Raw genomic sequence first — 23811 nt, 5'->3', positions numbered from 1 at the left:
TGTTCTGTTTTATGTGTAGTAGTTTCGCGTATGTCTGTCTCAACATTTGTGTTCATTCTTAGTTCATAATTTTGACTGCAGTCGCTTAAGTGCAGCCAGTATCCAGTAATCGGGAGATAGTGGGTTCGAGGCCCACTGTCAGCCGGCCCGAAGATGGTTTTCCGTGGTTTCCCATTTTCACACCCGGCAAATGCTGGGGCTGTACCTTAATTAAGGCCACAGCCGCTTCCTTCCAATTCCTAGGCCTTTCCTATACCATCGTTGCCATAAGACCTATCTTTGTCGGTGTGACGTAAAGCCACTAACAAAAAAAAAAAAAAATCGTAAAAAATAATATCTCGGACAAATTTTGACTCATTACTTTAAGTGATACTTATATTTGGTGTATCAGCTATGTTTTCTTCAACGAGTACATTTAAGGAGTAAAAGCTATTATGAACTCCCAATGAATCTATAATTATAAAAGGAAGTGTTTGTCTGTCTGTGCGCGATGCGCAACAAAATCTACAGCACACAGATATCTGATATTTTGAACATTGGTAGATGGAAAGGTGTCTGAATGCACCTCGAAGCCGGAATTTTCATTTTTGCTTTCGTTGGTGAGTTATGAACGGAAAACCACCAGAAAACGTGTATTGGGATATGACAATCCAACGTGCTGTCACCAAGATTAAATGCATAGTCGCTGTCGCTAGGCTACGTACATAAGATAGGTCATCATCATCATTATCTAAAGGCTTCACCTTGTCGCTGCAACTATTGATCTCTTCTCTCTGCGATCCTTTTCATCTCTCCATAACCTTGGCATCCCATCATCTCAACTACCTCTTCAATGATCTTCTTCTGTGGTTTCCCTCTGCCTTTCTTTCCCATCACCTTGCCTTCGAATAAGTTCTTTATGAAGTTATTATGCCGAAGAATGTGACCGAAAAGTGACACTTTTCTCCTTTTTATTGTTGTTATTAAATGTCTCTGGGTGTTTATTTCTCTAAGCACTGCTTCATTAGTTTTCTTCTCAATCCAGCTAGTTCTTGTCATCTTCCTCCATAGCCACATTTCCACTGCCTCTAGTTGTTTCACGTCCTCCTTCAAGAGAGGTAGAGAACACAATATTCAAGGAGCCATTTTACGTCCAGGACGTAGGAAGCCATTTTTGGTCTTATATGGTGTGAGGGCATATGACTGTGTTGATGGTGATTCGTCCGTCGGATCGGGACGTAAAGTCTTGATCTATTCGAGAGGTGTGGACTGTGCCGGCGCCGGGTTTCATCCTCTTTATCCTTACTATCATATAAAAACTTGCTACGAAGATTCATCTCGCTTCATACCCAAACTCCGTAGAGAAAGGGGACAAGGGTTGGACACATATACATTTACAGGAAACATATATGGCACAAGATAGACAATAATAATAAACAAAGAATAATACATATATCAGTCAAGATGCAGTTTTAAGTCCGTGGAATAGGAAGCCATTTTCCTTCAGTCCATGATGTCTGTCTGTGTTCATGTGTGTGATGTCCAGCCAAATCTACGGCAAATAAAGATCTAAAATGTTTGTCATAGGTGGGCACACGTTTTCACCTAAGGCGCATGGTTGTGTCTAAGAGCAATTCTTGCACCAAGACATGAAGCTGTCAACATCATCAACAAGCAACACTCACAAGAATTATCCGGTTTTCTATAAATTGAAAAGTCTATTGACATGACATGTCATACAGATGAGGCTGTCAACTACACGACAGAGATTTTGAACAATTTGGCATATCTGGTTTTTTGTGAAAGTATTAAAAAAATTCATTCTTGAAAGTAGATGAAATTATTATTGAATATTCTAAGCATGTACTGTTAAAAATTTTGGAATAACAGATACGGCTGTGAATTTCCCCAAGACTTTTCTGTTTCAACTCTCGAGTCTACAGTGATATTACTCCTACTCCAAGATCATACAGTTTCAGTGAAAAGTTTGTATGTACCTAGTCATTAGCCATTCATTTGTACGAAAGCTAAGCGCAGGATGAAACTTCCAAATTAGTAATGAACTGTAAATCTGCCATTCAACATCCGTGCGAAAGGGCCTATTCATAGCCGTCCCTAAACGTCCACCTAACACTATTCTGCGGGGCCCATAATGTTCCCTGGCTTTAGCTACCATATTGCTTCTTAACAGTCCCCTTGTTGAGGTAAGTCAAGATTGTATGAAGTGCTGGAAGTGAACTGCTGCAGCATTTGTCTGCCTTTGTTCATATTTACGAAATGAAAGTGAGAATCGGCTGTTAACCATTCATTATTGGGATGTCTAGTTGGATGGTGTTATTTATGTTTATCTTCTCTGATTGTTGATCAAAATTTATAAACAATGCCTGTATTTTCCATGGTCCAGGAGCTGGTTCAGCTTCCGCTGAGAGCTTCGTAATCTAAGTCGTTTGGAACCCTTGAAAATGCCAGGACCATCTTACACTCCTGGACCACAGCCTACAAGCCCAGAAAATACAAACATAGTTTATAATGCTGGCCGTGAAAGCCTCGGCTGCCTTAAAAATGTATGAAATTTTTAAAATCTTTATTAGGACGATGACCTAGCTGTTAGGCCTCTTTAAACAGCAAACATCGTTGCCATCATCAAAATTCCATATTTGTGCTATCCCTTGAGACAGTTATCTCATAGCGCCAAATATGTTACAGAGAAACCTCGTTAGTGCGTTCCTCATTAAGACTCATCAGTCAATCAGACATCAATGATCTGCATGTAGGGCTGTTGCCTGGATGCCAGATTACCTATCAGTTTTTTACTTTGTTTTTTCTTAAACATTTTCAAAGAACTTAAAAATTTATCAAACTTTTCCCTTGATAATTTATTCCAAACCCTTATCAGTCATCTTATAAACAAATATTTGCCCTATTGAATTCTAACTTTATTTTCATATTATGATCTTCCCTACTTGTAAAACCTCCACTCAAGCTTATTCTTCTACTTCATTCATTCCACGCCAACTCTCCACTGACAACTTGAAACATCTGGACCGTGAATGCTAGAGACAAAAGCCTTTGAGATGTGATTTTGGCGGAGTGTGCTGCGTGTACCCTGGACGGAAAGAACTGCCAGTGTTACCATTCTGAACGAACTGAGCATCAAGAAACTTCTATCATCCCGTATGAGTGACCACATTTTCAGAAGAGAAGGAGAGAACTTAGAAAAGACCATTTTGCAAGGCAAAGTTGAAGGCGGTAGACCACGGGAAAGAACAGCATGTAGATGGTTAGATCAGGCGAAGATCACTGGCCTGCCTCTTCAGATCATGTTAAGGAAAGCTGAAAACCTCTCTGTATGGAGACATCTCATCAAAGCTGCAATGCAAAAATGATAGTTATGACGTTTCGACACTCAGCAATGTGCAAAATAACTAATGATGAACATACCACGTAGTAGAACATCTCGTCTCCTTACGCCCAAGTCTTCCCAACCCAAAATTACATTTTTGTAACAATAATCCCTTGTCAGAAATCACCCAGAACAAATCGTGCTGCTTTCTTTTTAATTTTTTCCAGTTTTCGTACCAAGTAGTCCCGATGAGGGTCCCATCACTAGAGCCATACTCTGTGGTCTTACCAGAGACTTATATGCCCTTTCCTTTACATCCTTACTACAACCTCTAAATACTCTCATAACCATGTGAAGAGATCGGTAACCTTTCTTAACAACCTCGTTGATAGGACTACCCCAATGAACACCTAGGTACTTAGTGTTCTTCATGAGGTACTATCAGCCCATCAACACAATAAATAAAACTGAGAGGACTTTTCGTCTTGGTGAAACTTACAACTCACTTTTCATCCCATTTACATTCATACCATTGTCTGCTGTCCATCTCCCCCTGCAGTCGTTCACAGTATAACATCATCATCTGTGATACCAGATCTTGACTCATATTTATTTATAGGAAAACATAAAGGTCCAATAATACTGCCCCGCAGTTTCCCCCACCCCCTTAATCATTATTACATTTTTCTCGCTGAGTGCATCGTAAATTCAAAGTCCTTATTCACGTCGTATTAAATCTGTATAAAAATACCTCACTTACCGCGTTACAAATTTCTCCATTACTGGTTGGTATGATCAAATTTTTCATAGCCCTGAAAATGTTATTTGTCATACCTTATGAAAGGAACATGCCTTTGCTGGCGGGACCTAGTGTTTACAGTGCACTATGTCTTCTGGTATGGGCTAGAGCAATCTCGTTACTTTCATTGATCTGTCTCAGCTTTATCCTTGGCTTTGACAAAATGAAAGTGACTGAAGTATGAGTGATGCTAGTAACGCCATTCCTTCTGCAGCCAGTCCCTGCTATGAATGGTGTGAAAATATTGCTCATAGGGTCGGTTGGTGCATGCATTTCATTGGGCTTGGCAGACTGATATGTAATAGCAACTTCTGGCTCGGTGAGGAAAGCAACTGGAAACTACCTCACTCCTCATTTCCCTAGTACGCATCTTCAGTGATGCCTAGGCCATCTATGACAGCTGATGGCGGAGCTGTTGAGGATCCAACCAGCCTTCGGGCTGAGGACTAAACAAACAACATGAAAGGAACGTGATTTTCAACACAGATAGAGCCCTCACCTCAGGAGGCAAATCAGGAAAAGTTGCATGAAAATGGGAAAAGGGCTTCCATTCCTTAACTTGACATGGTAGTGCCATAATCTTCGGAGAAATTCAATTTTTCTTGCTGGTTTTCAGTGATATTGCTGAATAACCCAGTAAGCCTGTTTGTGCTTGTATTTCACATTCCATTCAAAAGTTTGAAATTTATTCTGTATTGTGGGATACAGTGAAGGGTAGCGAATATTTGTCGCGCGATAGCTTACCTACGGATAAGGAACATAATCGTGTGATGTTAGCTAGTATGGTGCACATTTGTCTTGTGTTAGCCCAGTTATGGATACTGAAAAAGTTGTGAAATCGCTTGCCAATGAAATTGCCCCAGAGACTGGTTGGATCCTCAAATAGAACCATGAAAGACTATTTGGTTATGGAGAAACTGCAAAAAACAATGGCAGTACCAAAATAAGGTGTACTAGGTAAAATGAAGTGAGGTATTTTATCGTTACTTTCCTCAATGGACCAGAAAATGCTATCGCAGTACAACTGACTCTATGACCAACACCTTTCATAACATTTAGGTGCACTGGCTACTCATCATCACATTGTCACAGGCAGGGATGAGAGTCGGACTTTGGTGGAAGTTACACTTTGTTCTGGCCTGGGCCAAGAGATGGATATGTATCCATCAAGAAATGGCTACTGGCAGTACCATTAAAGACAAAATTAAAATTCAGAAAGTGGAGGGGCATCTACATCTTTCAGCAATGGCGCATATGTTGAAACTCGTACCTTCAGGTTTCGCCTTGAGTCAATCGAAGTGTTGTGCATTCAAGATGGCGATCAAAGCAAGACCAAATCCAATTGTATATAAAATCTCTGCAAGCCTCTGTCGGTCTTGGTCAAAGTCATTCTCTCGCATATGGCCGAGGTTAACCTCCAACTAATTCATGGTCAAAGTATGTGACCATAGAAAAATCTACCAGCAGACTTGAACAGCTGTTATTCTTGATCCAATCATCCAGTTCGAAAGAGACTTATCCCAGGCCAAGGAAGTTGACCAGGAAAAGAGGAGCACCCATATCTGAGTGAGAAACATAACATTCGCCCAGAAAACAGGTTCGTAGTGGGTCTGCTACTGTACTTAAGTATATGTGGAAAATATTGAGAAAGCTTGGAAACCAGCTCATGAATTTGGAAAAAATTATAATGGACATTATAAGATTCGGTGACAATCTTAAATCATCACTTACACTACTCCTCAATGATAAATATCTAGTGTTTCCTTCTGTACAATAATTGTAATATTTTTGGTTATCATATCCTAAATTGTAAAAATTCAGGATCTTTTTGGTCATTCACGCTTCGTGATCTGATGTCTTTTGAAAAATATATATAATAACCCACTCGTCTGAAGTATAAGGCCTTAGCTAACATTTGTTGTAGAAAGTGTGTGTTGATACTTCTATAGGCCCCAGTGCAAATGTTATTTGTTTTCATCTCATCTTTATAAATGGTAGATACACACACACACACACTCTCTCTCGCTCTCTCTCTCTCTCTCTCTCTCTCTCTCTCTCTCTCTCTCTCTCTCTCGTGACCCCCCTCCCATGAACTAAAATACGCCAATTTCTTCTGTCCTGCACTGCCTCCCGAAGATGTTCCTAGCTGGAATTCAATACTTCTGTGATGCCATTTATCCATCTCATTCTTTGCTGCCCTTTTCTCCTTGTGCCTTCGATCTTTCCCAGCATTAAGGTCTTTCCTGATGAATTGTGTCTTCTCATGATGTGTCCAAAGTAGCTTAGTTTTTTTTTTTTTTTTTTCTTCTTCAGGATTAGGCCGACCAAGGAACACACTGGTTTTATTTGCTGTAAAACTGACCTATTTGTTTTCTTTACAGTCCATGGGACTCTTAAAGATTTTCCTCCAACACCACAATTCAAAGGAGTCTATTCTACAGCGTTCAGCTTTTCTTATGGTCCAGGTCTCACATCTGTACATCACAACTGGAAAAACCATAGCCCTTACTATACGGATCTTTGTTGTTAATGTTACGTCTCTACTCCTTAAGATATTGTCAAGATTGGTCATTGCCTTTCTACCAAGTAGCAATCGTCTTTTGATTTCATGGCTACAGTCACCATCAGCAGAAATCTGTAAGCCGAGATAGTTGAAAACGGAGACTACCTCCATTTTTTCTCCTCCTACATGCCATTAATTGACAGGTATAGTTGCCATAATTTTTGTTTTCTTGACATTCAACATTAGTCCAGCCTTTGTACTTTCTTCTTTCACTTTCAGTAAGAGGGTTTTTAAGTCGTCTTCATTTTCTGCCATCAGGATAGTATCATCTGCATGTCTGAGGTTGTTTGTATTTAACCCAGCTATTTTGATTCCTCTTCGTCATCTAACCCTACATTCTTCATAATGTGTTCCGCATACAGATTGAAAAGGTAAGGTGACAATATACAGCCTTGCCATACTCCTTTCTGAATCTTGACCCATTTAGTTGTTCCATTTATGGTTCTCACCATACCTTCTTGGTCAGAGTATAAGTTCCGTATGAGGTTAATGATGTGATCTGGTACTCCCATGTGTTTTAGTACTTTCCATAATTCATTATGATCGATACAGTCAAAGGTTTTAGCATAATCAATAAAGCAGAGATACACATCTTTCTGAAATTCTCTTGCCTTCTCCATTATCCATCGGATGTTCGCGATTTGATCTCTGGTCCCTCTTCCTTCACGAAATCCAGCTTGTTCATCAGGTAGCTCTCGGTGTACATACTGGCGAAGTCTATTTTGTAAAATTTTAAGCGTGACTTTGCTAGCATGTGTGATAAGTACAATTGTTTGGTGATGGGAGCATTCTTTAGAATTTAGAATTTACTTTCTTTGGAATTGGGATGAATACTGAACTTTTCCAGTCTTTTGGCCACTGTTGGGTTTTCGATATTTGCTGACATATGGAATGCAAAACTTTCACTGCACTATCTCCAATTACTTGGAACATTTCTACTGGAATTCCATCATGTCCACTTGCTTTTGTCCACAATGCTTAATACCAATATAAATGGTCCGTTGTTGGACATTATAAATTTTCCAGGTAACTCAATCCTGGTTGCCAACGTTTCGCCCCAGTATGCTAAGTTGGGCTCTTCAGTTGGTAAATAGAACCCCCACCAAGACGCATGACTAGTAAATACCGTGGAGGCCACTGCATAGGCTACTCGGAGCCACCGGCAGTGCCAATGCACTTTGAGAAACTATGTCTCATTACCGAAAATTGATGCCTGCCTGTCCATCAGATGATATAGATGTTGATTCCCATAGAGAACCTGAAATATTTGTCCCAAATGATTAAATTTATAATACCAATATAAATGTTCCATTATTGGATATTATAAATTTTCCAGCTAACTCATTCCTGGTTGCCAGAGTTTTGCCCCAATGTGCTAAGTTGGGCTCTTCAGTTGCTATTTACCAACTGTTGAGCCCAACTTAGCACACTGGGGCGAAACTCTGGCAACCAGGAATGAGTTACGTGGAAAATTTATGTCCAATAATGGAGCATTTATATTGGTATTATAAATTTACTAATTCAGGACAAATATTTCAGGTTCCCTATGGGAATCAGCATCTACACAACGCTTGTCGAAGAAAGCATGTCACTGTTGGATAGTTTAGATTCGTATATTCAATAGTACTGTGACCGTTCGTGGACGCGTATGGTTTGGAGAATGATAATTTTCTTCTGCTGGGCCTCGGCTATAATTCAGCGGTTCGCGTGAAAATCCACTCAAGGGCATGGCCCTTCGACGAGTACCGGTCACATCTCATCAAAATGATAACTAAAACCTAATGATTCAACATCCTACTTAATTATATCTAGGCTCTTAAATCTCATTCAAGAAATGATAACCACAATAAAAGTTTGGAAGAATATTAAATTTAATGAAATAATCCTAGGGAAAATATAATAATTTCGTGTGGCTATTTCTAGCCGAATGCAGCCCTTGTAAGGCAGACCCTCTGATGAGGGTGGGCAGCATCTGCCATTTGTAGGACACTGCGTGTTATTGTGATGGAGGATAGTGTTATGTGTGGTGTGTGGGTTGCGGGGATGTTGGGGACAGCACGAACACCCAGCCCCCGGGCCATTGGAATTAACCAATGAAGGTTAAAATCCCCGACCCGACCGGGAATCGAACCCGTGACCGTCTGAACCGAAGGCCAGTACGCTGACCATTCAGCCAACGAGTCGGACAGGAAAAATATAATAATAATAATCTGAATAAGCAACATCGTGGAGAGTTATCATTACATAAGTCCTATCACACTCTGTTGGCTCTAAAAATTTATCCTTGAGGCATTATTTAACATTATATTCAAATATTAAAATAAATCGTAACTGTCTTTCAGATACTTCCATTATGAAGAGAGAAAAAAATTAATCACACAAGAAACATCTATCAATCGGAAGTCTTTCACTTCTCCTGCTTGTTTGTTCATTCATCTTAAAAAAATCACTTTTACCCGTAGCTTGCTTTCCCTGTTCTATCTATGTCGTCATTCAAACACCTACCTAGCTAATGAACAACTTGAATTCCCTTAACGGTCATTTCTCTAATATGACACAGAATCATATCTATTAATCAACCAAGACACAATTAATTCCAAAATAAATATCACGGTGCCGTTACTCTCGTCTGGATTCTCAGCATTTCCGTACCTGGAAAATAATATCTGCTAACTACTGACATGATCAGATAATACAATGTTGGAAGGTCTGTGATGCATCATCTTCTTCTCCATGTCTGCTAAAAATAATTCTAATGCTCAAACTACTACATAAAGCAATATGTCGAATGCAACACACGATATCAGGTGACATTGATCCTAAAATACATCTGTGTACTGTTCGGATATATTAATTACTGAAGATCCTATCTATTCATCCGCACGTCTATTCATTTATTTTAATGCTGTACCATAATACATATCACGACAAATCCTATGCGCTCGACACTAAATTCTCAGAAATACCTTCAAATTTTAACATTACATACATCGCTTGTCCATCCAATACTCAAAATATGCAGCGAACATTTCATTCAACATTATTACCCTAACTCATTGACCATCTCAAAGATCAAACATACCACTGTAGCATGCAATTCAATAAAACTCATCTACTATCACTGCCGCATCAAATCATAATATCTGACGACTCTACGCTCGCCACACTTCATCAAAAATGTGCACCACATCAACATTAACACTCGAATAAACAAGCATAGGCATCGAAGAGCTTTAATTCCACGCATATGAATATCACACAATTCCTACTGAATAAACACTTCACCAACGTTCTGCGGAACAGGTCATGTAAGAGGATCACAACATTAATAATATTACACACACGCATTCAGAGAACTTACCTGTAGACACTCGACATTATCTTACCGCAATTAACTTCCACAGTTAGTTCACTAGCGTGAGAGCAATGAATGAATTATAAACGCCTAACCGTATCAAACACTGACGGTAAGCTGAAATCCTATCTCATAGGCGGCCAGACCAACACTTCACAAAATAACAGCAACCGGCCCGTTAGGTTATTCAAGTCGTTTCTTAAAGTCACCTGAATGTGATAACAAAATCAAGCTGTACATTAAGCTGCTACAAATAGAACAAGGAAAGACAATGTAGGGGTACTTATCATTGAAGACACAGACGTTCATCCCATCCTTCAGGTTATCAGCTTTCTGGACATCTGTTTTATGTTATTCCGGTCATTCCAGCAGAGCTCGGATCCATCAGGGATCCAGTTAGCTTTTAAGCGCACATCTCCATGTTATTGGTATTCTCGATCATAATAGACAGTGATCTTGCTGACTTCCAATCCTGAAACTCGTACAAAGTTTGTTAGACAGAGTTTAATTAGATTTTTATATCCACACTTTCATTTACTGACACTTGCCTTCAATATATCTGTGTCGTATATTCAATTAGTAATCTCATTTAAGCAATATGCTCTCTTAATATCCTATAGATCTCCTCAGCTTTTAGTATACACCAGAGCTATTTCCAATGTCGACCTACTATCTGCTTTTCCTTTATACAATGACCACAAAAAAAAAAAAAAAATCCACTTTAATTATCTTACAATAATAATCGGTTCGCATTTCATGACTCATAGAACTACCCTCTTATGATCTCCATAACACCTGTTTCTGACATTTGAGGAATTTTGACATTACAGTCACTCTCTTCACTCGCAGAACTTTGCAAAGGAAAACATTCTACCATTTATTTACTCTTCCAACACACATGATACGTCACTTCGCACACGCCTTCTTGATGGTTAGCCGTGCATGATTTTAAGTCATTCCATGGCCTCCGCCATGATGTTTCCCGGACTAAATGTTATGTATGACCTTTTCTCTTCACAGCTATTGACATAGTTTTCATTACTGATCTCCGCTTGTATCTGAGTTATTCTTAACTCAATCTTTTGCATACCACGGGGTTCTGAGCTTGATTTTTCCACTTTATTCCGTAAGATCCCATAACTATGCGAGTTGGATCGGTTTTTATCCGTAATGGAACACATAAGTTGGCCGTAATTCGGCGATTCACGTACTTCTGTGCCATTCTCTTTAATCTGTTTATTTTATAACTTTCAATGAATCCTTTACTCTAGACCTCGACGTCATTGAAAGGTTATAGTACGTTTTCTTGCTTAACACATTATCTTTGCTTGTCCCCAGCAGTAACATCTTCAGGAGGTTTTACCGTATTTTGAAGAGCATTTGTCTCTTCTATGAACAAATTTAAGAGTGAAATACTATTGGATATTATTATAAAATTGACTCTCACTAACACCAAATCAGAAGTGAAGTTTAGGGGTGAAACATCAGAGACATTTGAAATTAGAACTGGACTACGGCGGGGAGATGGGCTCTCACCAGTATTATTTAATTGTGCTCTAGAAATGGTAATGAGGGAATGGTTTAGGAAAAGTCCCCCTAAAATAAAGATTGGCCAAAAAATCAAAACAAACTGCCTGTGTTTCACAGACGATTTAGCATTACTAGCAGTGGACATAAAAGAAGCAAAAACCCAGATATCAGAACTTCAAAACATTGTGAATAAAATTGGCCTCAAAATATCATTTAAAAAACAGAAATTATGCCCCTAAAAACCAATACAACTAAAAGAAGCTACCATAAATGGTAATATAATCAAAATAGTAACTCAATTTAAATATTTTGGAGAAGTAATAACACATAACCTAAATGAAAAAATCTCAATACTAACAAGAACAAATAGATTAGCTAAAGCACAAAAATTAACATGGGATGTTTACAAAAAGAAATGTCTGTCAATAAATGCAAAAATAAAACACTACAACACAGTTATAAAACTGGAAGCTACATATGCAGCAGAAACACTTTTTCACCTGAATAAACAATCAAAGACCAACAGACTTCAGAAAATTGAGAGGAGGGTTGGAAGAACCTGCATCAACAAAAACTACCAGAAAGATGGCAGTGGCGGAAAATACCTAACAAAGTTGTGTACAAAGAACTAGGACCCATTACAGATACTATGCGTAAGAGGAGACTGGGATTCTTTGGACATATCATGAGGATGCAGGATTTGAGACTTCTGCAACAACTAGTACAACACAGTCTCGTCTCAAATACCAGAACAGGCTGTAAATGGATCGGGGAAGTAAGAAAGGATCTGAAGGAAATAGGCCTTACAACAAAAGACACCACAAATAAGATAAAATTGAATACAAAACTCAAGAATACAAACCTTCGCTTTACCCTTACACGAAACAAACCAACAACACGTATATTTTCAACTGAGGAAAGGGAACAAAGATCGGAGCGTCTGATGAAGTACTGGGAGGATCGCAAAGCCCGAACAGTCACTTCGAGACCTGAATGATGGACTGACTAAAGTGATCCTATGCGGTCATAAAAGGAGAAGAAAAAGATTATCTGCCATTCACTTCCCAAGAATAAGTATGACTTGACTGCTATGTGAAGTTTGCATAATTTGAAATAAATGTATGGACAACTCTTGTCCCGTTTCTCTCCAGGGTCTAGTATGAAGTGAAATTAATCTTCATAGTGAGTTTTTACGATCGGATGCCTTTCCTGATGTCCTCCTCATCAGAGGAGTTAATGAGATGAAATGAATGATATGATATAGGAATGGAGAGGGTGAAAGCTCGTGCCGGCACATAGCCTACTCCTGTCGAATAGCACCAAGGGGTCTGCTCAAGGTTTTACATCGCCATCCGACAGACGAATCGCCATCAACAGCGTAATATTTCCTCGCTTCATATGAGCACTGCAGACACATTTGGAATTTAATCCAGGCTTTTGGCACACAATCTAGTGATGAGAAATTGCCAACTGAAGAGCCACTGTACCAACTGTACCCCGCCAGCCAACATTTTGATGGTGAAAATGTTTTCAACCAACAGGACTCAAACCGGCTAGCCACGGTGTCAGACCATTTAGACTTCACATCTGAACAATCACCACCAGGCAGGCATTCTAAATAATGCTTGATTTCTTAACTACGGATGTTAACATTTTGTGCACTGATGTGAGGTCGCACGGACTAATAGAAATATGGGTTATAAAATGCCAGAGTATTAATTTTGATGTATTAACTATGCATTCTAATAAAACACACATTACTGCATTAGGATATGTGAAACATAAGCAGTTTACAGCAACATTAAAGCAACAAAAGTAATATTACTTGTAAGGTTGCAGTTTCTTTGGTACAAAATAAGAGGCTTGGGAAATGTCAGAGTATTTGCAGTATGTAACACACATTTACATAACTGCACCCTAAACGTAGTGTTCATACAACGACCACCTGTGGGTGGGGGGTGCAGACAAAAAATACATCTACGATATCCCCTGTCTGTCATAAGGGGCAACCAAGAGATGATTGAATTAGAACCATGAAAATGCTTGGATTAGTACCATCATGCGGGGAACACCATGGGTCGCCTTTACTTGCGAGTATTACCACTATGTTGCTATTGATGCTTTCACAGTCCATACTTATAGGCACGATACTGTATAGGTTTTTGGGCTTATGCCATGTCAAGAAAATAAGGTGAAATTCTTTTCTTAAGAACCCTTTTTTAAGGACAGTCGAGATTTCTTCTGAGGACGCAGAGCACAGTTCTCTGCAAAACGTAAAGAATTTCACCTTATTTTCTGGACACGGCATAAGCCCAAAAGCCTATACAGTATCATGTCTATTACCACTATGTTAGGTACACAATATGTTTGTGATTAGTCGCAGCAGAGGGTGGTTCACTGCGGGTTTACAGTACCTGTGATTAGTACCACTATGTGCAGAACACCACGGGCTTACGTTGCCTATTATTAGTACCATTATGTGAGAAACACCACAGGTTTGGGCGTTACTTGTGATTAGTTTGGTATTATATAAGCGACCCCATGAGTCTGTGTGGCTTGTGATTAGTGCCCACTATGTGAGGAACACCATAGGTCTGCATTACCTGTGCAACGTACAATACTTGTGGGTAGTACCATAATGTGTCGAACACCGTGAGTCTTCGCTACTTCGCTATTTTTTATTAGTACCGCAGCATGAGAAATACCATGGTTCTACTTTACTAGTGATAAGTCGTTATCTTTTGGCAAAATTGAAAATACGAATTGAATAAATTGTAACTAGAATAAAATATAAATAACGAAATTAAGCGTCACCTGCAAAAGATTTACAGGAATAATTGACTCTGTGGAGCATGAAAGAACTCCCTCTCCCAAGGCAACGGTCATCAGGCTGACGAGGCTCCAAACTTGCTTTATTACCTTACCTGTTACTGTTTACCCCTGAAATTAAATTTGGTTAGCATGCCAGGTTTTTCCTTACTCCACTGATAAAAAATTTAGCACATGAATTTATTCCCAAAACAAAATTAAAACGAAACAAAAACCAACAATTATCATCACGTGATGGAGACCAGTATAAACATACACAAACATCTTCAAGCTTATACACCACAACTATACATAGTTCTAAAGGCCATGCTTCAAATTAGTTATATCCTACGTATAAGAAGACTATCCCTTCCTACCTTATATACATTAACACAATAGCATCATCACTGTGAAATCTATTTATCCTGGGTTATAACTGTATGTGAAACAAACCGAGTCACCGCACTATACACTGTTAATAAGCTATACACATCCACAATGTAAAATGTCTGTTATGGGATTAATAAATAACTACAACCATGTCATATTATTCAAAGAATAAGCAAGTAATAAACATTTGGTCTACCGTTTCATAAAGTCATCAGTTCTGTGCACAACAACATATTACCTCCAGATTACCTATAAAACACTGCCCACAATGTGCATTTCCATAGGGAGGAATAATCCCGAGTCACAAAAGAACACTGTAGTTTTTTCCACCTACTGTTCATCGGGAACTTGATTGCCGAGTTATGCACTCATGACTCCATAATTCTACAGTAATTTAACCGTAAAGAACTCATACAGCAAATCTTCATAATGGTAATCTTCATGAACAGCAACCGCAATAGTCGTGAACAGTGTTAATAATAAACTCGTAGCACGCACGCACAAGATGCTTCCTCCAGCACTCTATAATAAGCTAAGACGGTTATTGCACGCGCGCACATGTATTAATCGCCCATTACTCCGTATAAAATTAGCTTCTCGATGCACGTGCACACGTATAATAGGCTTGCTCCACGTGGCTGTCATGTCTGCCAAAAGTATCCTGTGAACATCACTACCACTGCCACATCTTCAAGCATCTCTTGGTCATGGCAGTCTTATTCGAAATTGGAGCTTTCGGATTGGTCACCAAGCTACCAACCCGTGAATAGCCATCTTGCATGTTTATCCACATTAATTATCATCTTCAGCATACACTTCGGGGCCTTACCCCGGGTTTCTAAATCCCTCGTTACAATTCTTTTAAACCGATTTCAACTGCCTTTCCCGATATAGTCGTGGTTTTCCAGTTGCACAGTCTTTACTGCTAGGCCAATTTTACAAACTCTTACCCGACCAGAAATTTATACAAAATATAATGATGCACACATGCAATATTCCCTAACTACACATTCTTCTTACTATATTATGTTCTTACATCTTAATTTAACAACTCACATGATATTTCCTACTTTATATTACAAATTATTTTACGAAAATTTCCGAACCTAAAATTGGGAGATAGTCGTATACAAACATTTCCTAACCTAAGATTGGGTATCATACATGTGTACAGTTACAAAGTACCATTATGAGGGACCGTTGACCTGAATTTTGGACCCCTTTAGACAAGAAGCATCATCGATTCAGGATTGTGCTTTGGAAGCAGTCCCTTGGTCAGTAATACTATTGTTTTGAGGTAGATTCCGGAAAGGTGGAGCATTGCAGGTCGGATCCACTGATTGTTTTAAGTTCATAAGCATTATAATGTAAAACAAAAGCTAACCTATTCAATACTATTTATTGTAACCTTATTTCATGATTCTAGTTCCGGTCTTGCTAGAGACCATCATCAGTCAACATCAAGTTAAGGCAAGACATGAATTACAGATAAAATTTATAAAGCAAGCATGTGGTGTTGAAATTCAGTGCAAGTCATTTTAAGATTTGGATGTTAAAACACTCATCACAATTGCAAGTCTTGCGTAAGTTCTCAGTTTTTTTTCCAATTTCAAGAATGCACTTAACAGTATTCAGCTACTGAATTCTAGAAGATTCACCTATCTTATGTGAAGTGCATTCTTGAAATTGGAAAAAAACTGAGAACTTGCACAAGACATGAGTGTTTCAACATCCAAATCTTTACTTGACTTGCGCAGAATTTCAACAACACATCGCTTGCTTCATAAATTTTATCTGTAATTCATGTCTTGCCTTAACTTGATTTTGACTAAGGTTACAATAAATAGTATTGAATAGCTTTGGTTTTACATTATATTGCTCTTCAATATGGAATAATATGAAATTTATTAGCTATGATTCATAAGAATTTTCGTTGTCTTGTTGAATTCTAATCAGTGGATCGATTTTGGAATTACTTTCAACTTTCAGTATTGTGAGTTGATCCGCTGATTATTCTAAATTCATATTCATCCATTCATTCTTCATCATCGAGTTTTGAATTCCGGTCAGTGGATGAATTTTGGACTTTTAAATTGTCATCAAATTTCGCCTCATTCTGTACCGTTGGGGCCGATGACCTAGATATTAGACCCCTTTAAACAACAAGCAGCAGCATCATCATGTTCAAACAACAGAGCATATTAAAAGGTGTTTAGAATTATCACACGCAACAGAAAAAAGCAATTTTTCCTTTCCCCTTATAAATCAAACTGTTCTTCTGATATTTTTGTAACATAAGGTTCTCTTTGTATAAAACATAGGTCCATCAGTCTCATTTTTGACAGTGCAGGATTATTATTATCCATAGTGTCATTTTAGTGTTAATATCTGTACTTCACAAATAAAAGTAACTTCATGTCGTCGTCGCGATGTGGTGCAGTTCCTTTCTGGCACACTTCCTATAGAGGTGAGCTCCATGTACAATTTTGACCATATTCCAGCCCTCCTGCCATTTCTAAATTATGGCAGTACTGGGAATTTAACCCGGGTCTCTGAGGAGGTAAGGTAATCATACTTCGTTACATAAGTACTGATGTGAGGTCCCAGGGACCAAGCTGTTACAAGAGTCACTTCCAGAAAACATTGACACAGAGAAGACTGGAAGTTAGGACGCTAGTTAAGACCACTGATGCAAGTGAAGGGTGGAAAATTCGGGGCTGAACGGTTCCAGGGACCTGACGTCAGTAGTTAAGGGTTAATTTGGATTACTAGCCCCGTACTGTCTTTATATTCAACTTCTGATCTGCTAGATATGATGGAAGGCTCCTTAAAACATGCATATATGTTCATTAGAGACTGTTATGCTTTTCAGCATTCATTCTGCAAGCCTGTGTGAATTACTAAACACCTCCGTAACTAGCTCCGTGGCCTCGGCGACCTGGGGAGAGCTCCCTAGAGGCACAGTGGTGTTACTCCTGGCGTCATATTGTGGGGAGCCTTCAGGTCACAACTGGTAGTGACATCCACACACGGCATGTGTAGGACCAGCTAGGACAACTCCATCCCAGTGCCAGTATCCAAAATATCAAGGACCAGTGGACAGTTTGCCTTAGGAGAGGATACCCTTCACAAACAAATCAGTGCATGTGTCTAGGCCAGAGGGGGTGTTACGTCATACTACCAAGTCCTTTGTAAATTTTACTCTGTTTTGTAATCGCTGATATCACGAACCCTCTCAACACGTGAAGTTTCATCCTCCCATTTTGGATGTTTCCATTTGAACTGCGCGATAAGTAGTCTTGTTTATCTTATGTCTCTTTTCTAAGGTCACAGTAAAGGTAAATAAGTTTGGTAGCTAGAGGATGAAGGAAGGCCTAGACGAAGCTGCACAGTTCAGGTGCTATCACTAACAACCCCCATTGAGGCTGGATTTCCACACTGCATAAAAACTATCTCAAATCTGTATATGACACTCTGGGAAGAGGTATAATTTGCAGATTTCTTCAAGTAATCCCATATTTCTTGACAGTATGTCTGAGTGACAAGCATTACGCCCATCTGTGGAATGCAGTAGAACTTATTTTGCTCATGTTGATTTTTCTTCTCCTAAAGTCTCTTCATGAGGGCACTCAATTTTCCTCCGTTCTTCAGTCCATAATATATTGGTCCTGGTATTCATTTTCTCAGCATAATGATGGTTGTTGACTGTTTTTTTGAATTTGAGTTGATCTTGAATAATTTCCTGTGCAATGCCAGTTTCCTGAAGGTCTTTTTCAATTTGACTAAGCTAGTTGTTCTTGATTTCTTTGGGAGAACAAGGTTAGGAATCCTTTTGGTGAGCCTGTGTGGTGTCGGGGATCTTTTCAGAATGCTGATAAAGCTCTCAAGACTTCTGTTTCATCCAGATTTTCTCTGAGTAGACAGGACCAAAGATTTTCCTCAATGTTTTTCTCTCCTGTTTCTTTATGTCTTCCCCCAATGATCAAGGTTTCCAAGGCGTATAGTGCTTCAGGTTTGATAACAGAGTTGTATTGTCTTAATTTTGCGTTCCTGGATATTGATATTTTGTTATATGGTATCTGTTCCAGGTGAGTCTAGAGGTCCTCTAATGTTGAGATCCTCTCCTTATTTGCTTCATGATTGAAGACTGACGGCTGAATTACTTCTCCTAAGTACTTGAGCTTATTCACTTGGTTAATTTTGCCGAATTTAGTTTTCACAGGTTTCCCATCTAGATAATGAGCGGATCCTTCCATTTTTCATACGATATATGGAGCCCAGTCTTAACAGCAATTTCATGAATTTTTTCAAGGGCTTGAACTGCTTCTTGTCTGTTAGAAAGAATGGCTAGGTCATCTGCAAAGGCCACACACTGCAGATGAATTTTATTTTTTTAGTATTCAACCAATAGGTATTCCCTTTGTCATTTTCCCATATCCCAATAACATTTTAAAACGAAAGACTGATGAGCCATCTCCTTGTTAAAGTCTTGTGGTAATATCAAAATAGTCAGAAAGTTGTTGTTTGTTTCTTTGTTCATTTGTTTGTCTATTTATTTATTTAATTAATTAAAAGTTTGGACATGCTCTTGATTGGTCAATAGCTGCTCGAGTACTGTATGGAGGGTTCAGAGGCTATACTCGCAAAGGACTTAATGATACATAGAAATGATTTTTAAAAGCTCCCATCTGCTAATAGAATGGCTAGTAGTGTACTGCAGTAACCATGTTAGGTATCCCAAATACCTGGATGTTACACTCAGCAGTACAGCATCTTGACTCAAGAGTTGAAACGTCATCCTCCAGAAAATACGTGGAACAATAAGGGATTCAAGTTCTACAACTCTTCACCACTCGGTCTTTGGATTTGCAAATTCAACTGGGTACTGTGCACCAGTTTGGTTAAATTGGCCTGACTATGCAGATCTATAAATGAGTTTGATTACCGGAACTACATACAGCAGCCGTGTGCTAGAAGAGTCCACGAGCAGTTGCTTGCCTGCAGGCTGGCAATAGCAAGTCCATCTTGATAGGTTTACTGATTCATATTTTGTTTTTATAAGATCTGGTCCCCATTTTAAAACAATTTTTTATCAAATCTCCATCATCTGATAAACCTCGTAGTCATCTTGCCTATTGAAGAAAATTTCTGTAGGAAAGGCGGATGTTAGCTCATTGTTTATATTTACAATTTCATTGTCCTGAAAGTAAATAGAGTGATGTAAACTTAACTTGCCTTTACTTCAAATTCTTTTTCTACCACTTTTTCCCACATGTGTGGGGTTGCATATGTGTATTTGGCCCTGTTTTTATGGTCTGATGCTCTTCCTGACACCAACCCTATGTGGAGGGGTGTAATCACTGTTGCGTGTTTCTGTGGTCATTTGGTGTCTTGTCTGAATATGAAGAGGAGTTAGACACAAGTAAAATCCCCGACCTGGCCGGGAATCGAATCCGGGATCCTCAGTGCTGACCATTCAGCCAAGGAGTCAGACAACTTACCCTTACTTCAGATAATTCTTCATCAGTATTATCATCATATACAACTGTTGGCCAGGTCTGCTTGGAACATAAGCCTCTCCATCTCCTCTTGTCTTCCCACCACTTCTCCCTCATCACTCTTGCCCAGTCTTCTTCTATTCTTTGTACACACTCTTCCACTCCTTTTATCCACCTATCTCTGTCATTTTCCTTTTATCTCCATTTTGTGCTTCATCCTGGGTATCCTTTCCTGTGTTATTCCCTTCATGTGTCCATACCGTCTGCCTCTATCCTGTTCTGTAGTGGCTCTTCTTTTACTATATCTCTAACTTTCTTGTTTCTCATCTTATCCATTCTTGTCACTCCTATCCTGCTTCTCAGAAATTTCACTTCACTTGCCGGGGTCCTAGTTACTGCTCTCTACCTCATTACTTCTGCTGCATACTTCAGAATAGGTACATAGTACGCACGTCCTGTGTATCATTCTTTTGCTTCTCTAAAGGACATCCTTCCTTCAAACCAGGCTTCTGACACTTTTCAGGAACGCTCCTGCTCGTCTTCCATGCTCGATTATTTCCTTATCATTTCTTCCACTTTCCTCTATGATACTTCATAGATACTTGAAACTCTCTACCTTCCTAAGCTGTTCCCCTCCAAGCATTATCCCTCTTGTACGTCTCTTGTTCTGTCTAGTTGTGATCACTATCTCGCTCTTTTTGGCATTAAATTTCATTTCATATTGTTTCACCTCTTCTCATGCATCTAACTGCTCCTGGATATCCTCTTCCTTTTCTCCCCAGACTAACAGGTCATCACTTTCATTTTTCCTTCGCCAATTTTCCTTGCCACTTTTGTCATTAGCTCGTCCATTACTACAATGGAGAGAACTTCCTTGTCTTAATGCACTTTTTTTGCTCAAACCAGTCTCTTCTCTTCTCTCTCCTCCTACTTTCACACAACTGACACTGCCATGGTACATCTCCCTCCCTCTGGTCATTACCCAAGTTTCTGCTGCATACGTCAAAATAGGTAGTGCTTCTCGACACCTAATTCTTACGTATGGAAATTTCAGGTTTGTTTATTTAGTAATGTATTTACAAACCATCTAGCTATGTGCTAATAATACGTAACATAATGACATTGTCGTAGTTATTGTGTACTCATTTTTAAACCATATTTAATAGGCTAATATGATTAGGAATAAATTAATAATAAAGTCTGATATATGTAAATATATTACCTACCTCTTGGTTGATTATTTCCTCCTTTAGTCGTTTTATTAGTTCTAGACGAGCCTTCTGACCCCAATATGGCAGGTTCGATCCTGGCTCAGTGCACTGGTATTTGAAAGTGCTCAAATATGTCAGCCTCGTGTCAGATTTACTGGCACATAAAAGAACTCCTGTGGGACTAAATTCCGGCACCTTGGAATCTCTGAGAACTTTTTTTTTTTTTTTAAGTAGTTCATGGGATGTAAAGCCAATAACATTATTATTAGTTCTAGACAATCTTCATCTTTATATTGATCATAATCCTTACTATGATAAATGATATAATTTTGTTTTCAACAGAATTTCTTCAGTGGGTTCAAGGTTCTGTGACCACCTGTGAACATACATAAATAAGTGCAATATTCCCATTCATGTCGAAACAACAATGGAGTCGGGAGTCTCCACTTTGAACCTTCCGCAGTAACCGAGACTAACTGTGATTGCAACCTACGGTCATACAGTGCACGAGAGCAGTACAATGTGCTCACATCTGCACATCACTGACATAAAGCATGACTCTCCGTCCTAAGCCACGTGCAGTGTTCTTGTTAGTGAATATCATAAGATATTTCACAAACAACCAATGCCCAACTCTGTGGCATGCATCAAGACCCTGACTGAAGACCTGAACGAACAGTGGTGCTAGGAATGGTGTTTATTCTCATTCACCTTGCATTGCAGAATGTGTTCCTGGTCAAAACTCAATTGTATACAGATCATGGAGTATGTGGGACCTCCTGTTCAAACGAAGAAAAGTTTCTGTAATGTGGACGAACTGAGTCTCTCTTACAGGCTTATTCATTAGATCCAAAGGGCTTCATCTTGTTAACACCTCAGGCAATTGAATATGCCCAGAGTTTAAATTGTAGTTACTTAATTTTATTTTTTATTCAGTGTATTGAAAAATCACACAAATGATAATCAGAATCCATTTAATATAAGACGTGTGTCTTTTGCCTTACAACGCACTAACTCGGACAAAAGATGGTATGGGAAAGGGTTAGGACTGCATTAGCCTGGTATCAAAATGGGAAAGCACACAGGACAGCCAACAGTGAGGTTCAAACTTACAGCAGTATGATTAAGTAATGTATTAACTTACATTTAACTGCAATATAAAATGCATGTAGCTTCAGTGTCACAATCCGTACAGAAACATCGTTCTTTTCATAGTTCATTGGGGTTGGCGTGTGACCCGGTTTCATGACCGGATGCTCTTCATACCACCATCCTCCTGTCACTATGTATTGCACGTTTCTGTAGTGATTGGTAATGTGGTGTGTTTTATGCACATGAAGAGACGAATGCTGACACCGAGTCCTCAAGCCAGGGGAATTATCGATGCATAGAAGGAGCTAGAGGGTTATTTTCTGTTCTCATGTGTTTTCGTGTTTGTTACAGAGGGATGGAGTGACGGATGATTACGACAAGCACAATCCAGAACACCGGACAATATACAAGTTTGTGAGGACGTTGTTCAATGCTGCGCAGCTAACTGCTGAGTGTGCCATTATAACATTAGTATACTTGGAGAGGTTAGTTGCTTTTTATTTTATTTTTTTAAAAAATATGATATCCATTAGGCCACTCTAATGTTTTGAGGATATCTCCACCACTCCCCTATTGTTGCTGTGTGTCCTTACCAACATGTATATCTTCAAGATGGAACGGTGGTGCTAGTGATATTGTGTAAAAAGGAAGTAAGAGCAACTATCCTCTCTTGATGCTAATCGGAAGAGGTTTTGCCAAAAGCAACGGAGGACGTCGACCAAGGGAGGTCGGGCAGGAAAGATGAGAGTGAGGAGCCTGGTAGATAAAAGTTGAGCCAGTGCCCTGACTTAGCTAGGGGCCCCGTGGTCGCTCATCCATACTCCCGAGTTGGGTTGTTTTTAAGCAAAACATTTTCTACATCGTGATTTGCAATAATGGCCAGGCGGTAGCATGTCTGCCTCTTACCTGCACTGAGCACTGGAACATGGTTGGGAGCAACTGAGACAGATAACCTGTTGTGAAAATCAGGCAATATGGCACTGACTATGTGACACTCCATCTGACTGGGCAGCAGAACATTGTTGGACCACTTGACAAATTCAGTAATGGTTACCTTGTCCAGTCATTTCTAATTTAGGTTGACTCTGGAAACCTAAACAAAACTGCTGCACCGAGCAAGTGACTGCGTGGTTTGGGTCACGTAGCTGTCGGCTTGCATTCTGGAGATAGTGGGTCGACAGTCCTGTGTGGTTTCCCATTTTCACACCAGGGAAATACTGGAGCCATGGCCACTTCTTCCCAC

The 23811-nt window shown here is 39.3% G+C and overlaps 1 protein-coding gene across 5 annotated transcripts in view; it reads left to right on the top strand.

Moving 5' to 3' along the window:
* CycY (cyclin Y) overlaps positions 1–23811 on the top strand; it is an 86657-nt gene that overhangs the window by 57916 nt on the left and 4930 nt on the right. For all 5 annotated transcript variants that reach the window (XM_067151840.2, XM_067151837.2, XM_067151839.2 and 2 more), the window contains exon 5: positions 22920–23053. In XM_067151840.2, the coding sequence (XP_067007941.1) occupies positions 22920–23053 (134 nt within the window). The remainder of the gene's footprint in view (positions 1–22919; positions 23054–23811) is intronic.

Source organism: Anabrus simplex, chromosome 7 (assembly GCF_040414725.1).
Source record: "Anabrus simplex isolate iqAnaSimp1 chromosome 7, ASM4041472v1, whole genome shotgun sequence".
Classification (NCBI taxonomy): domain Eukaryota; kingdom Metazoa; phylum Arthropoda; class Insecta; order Orthoptera; family Tettigoniidae; genus Anabrus; species Anabrus simplex.
This window is presented reverse-complemented; position numbering and strand designations above follow the sequence as displayed.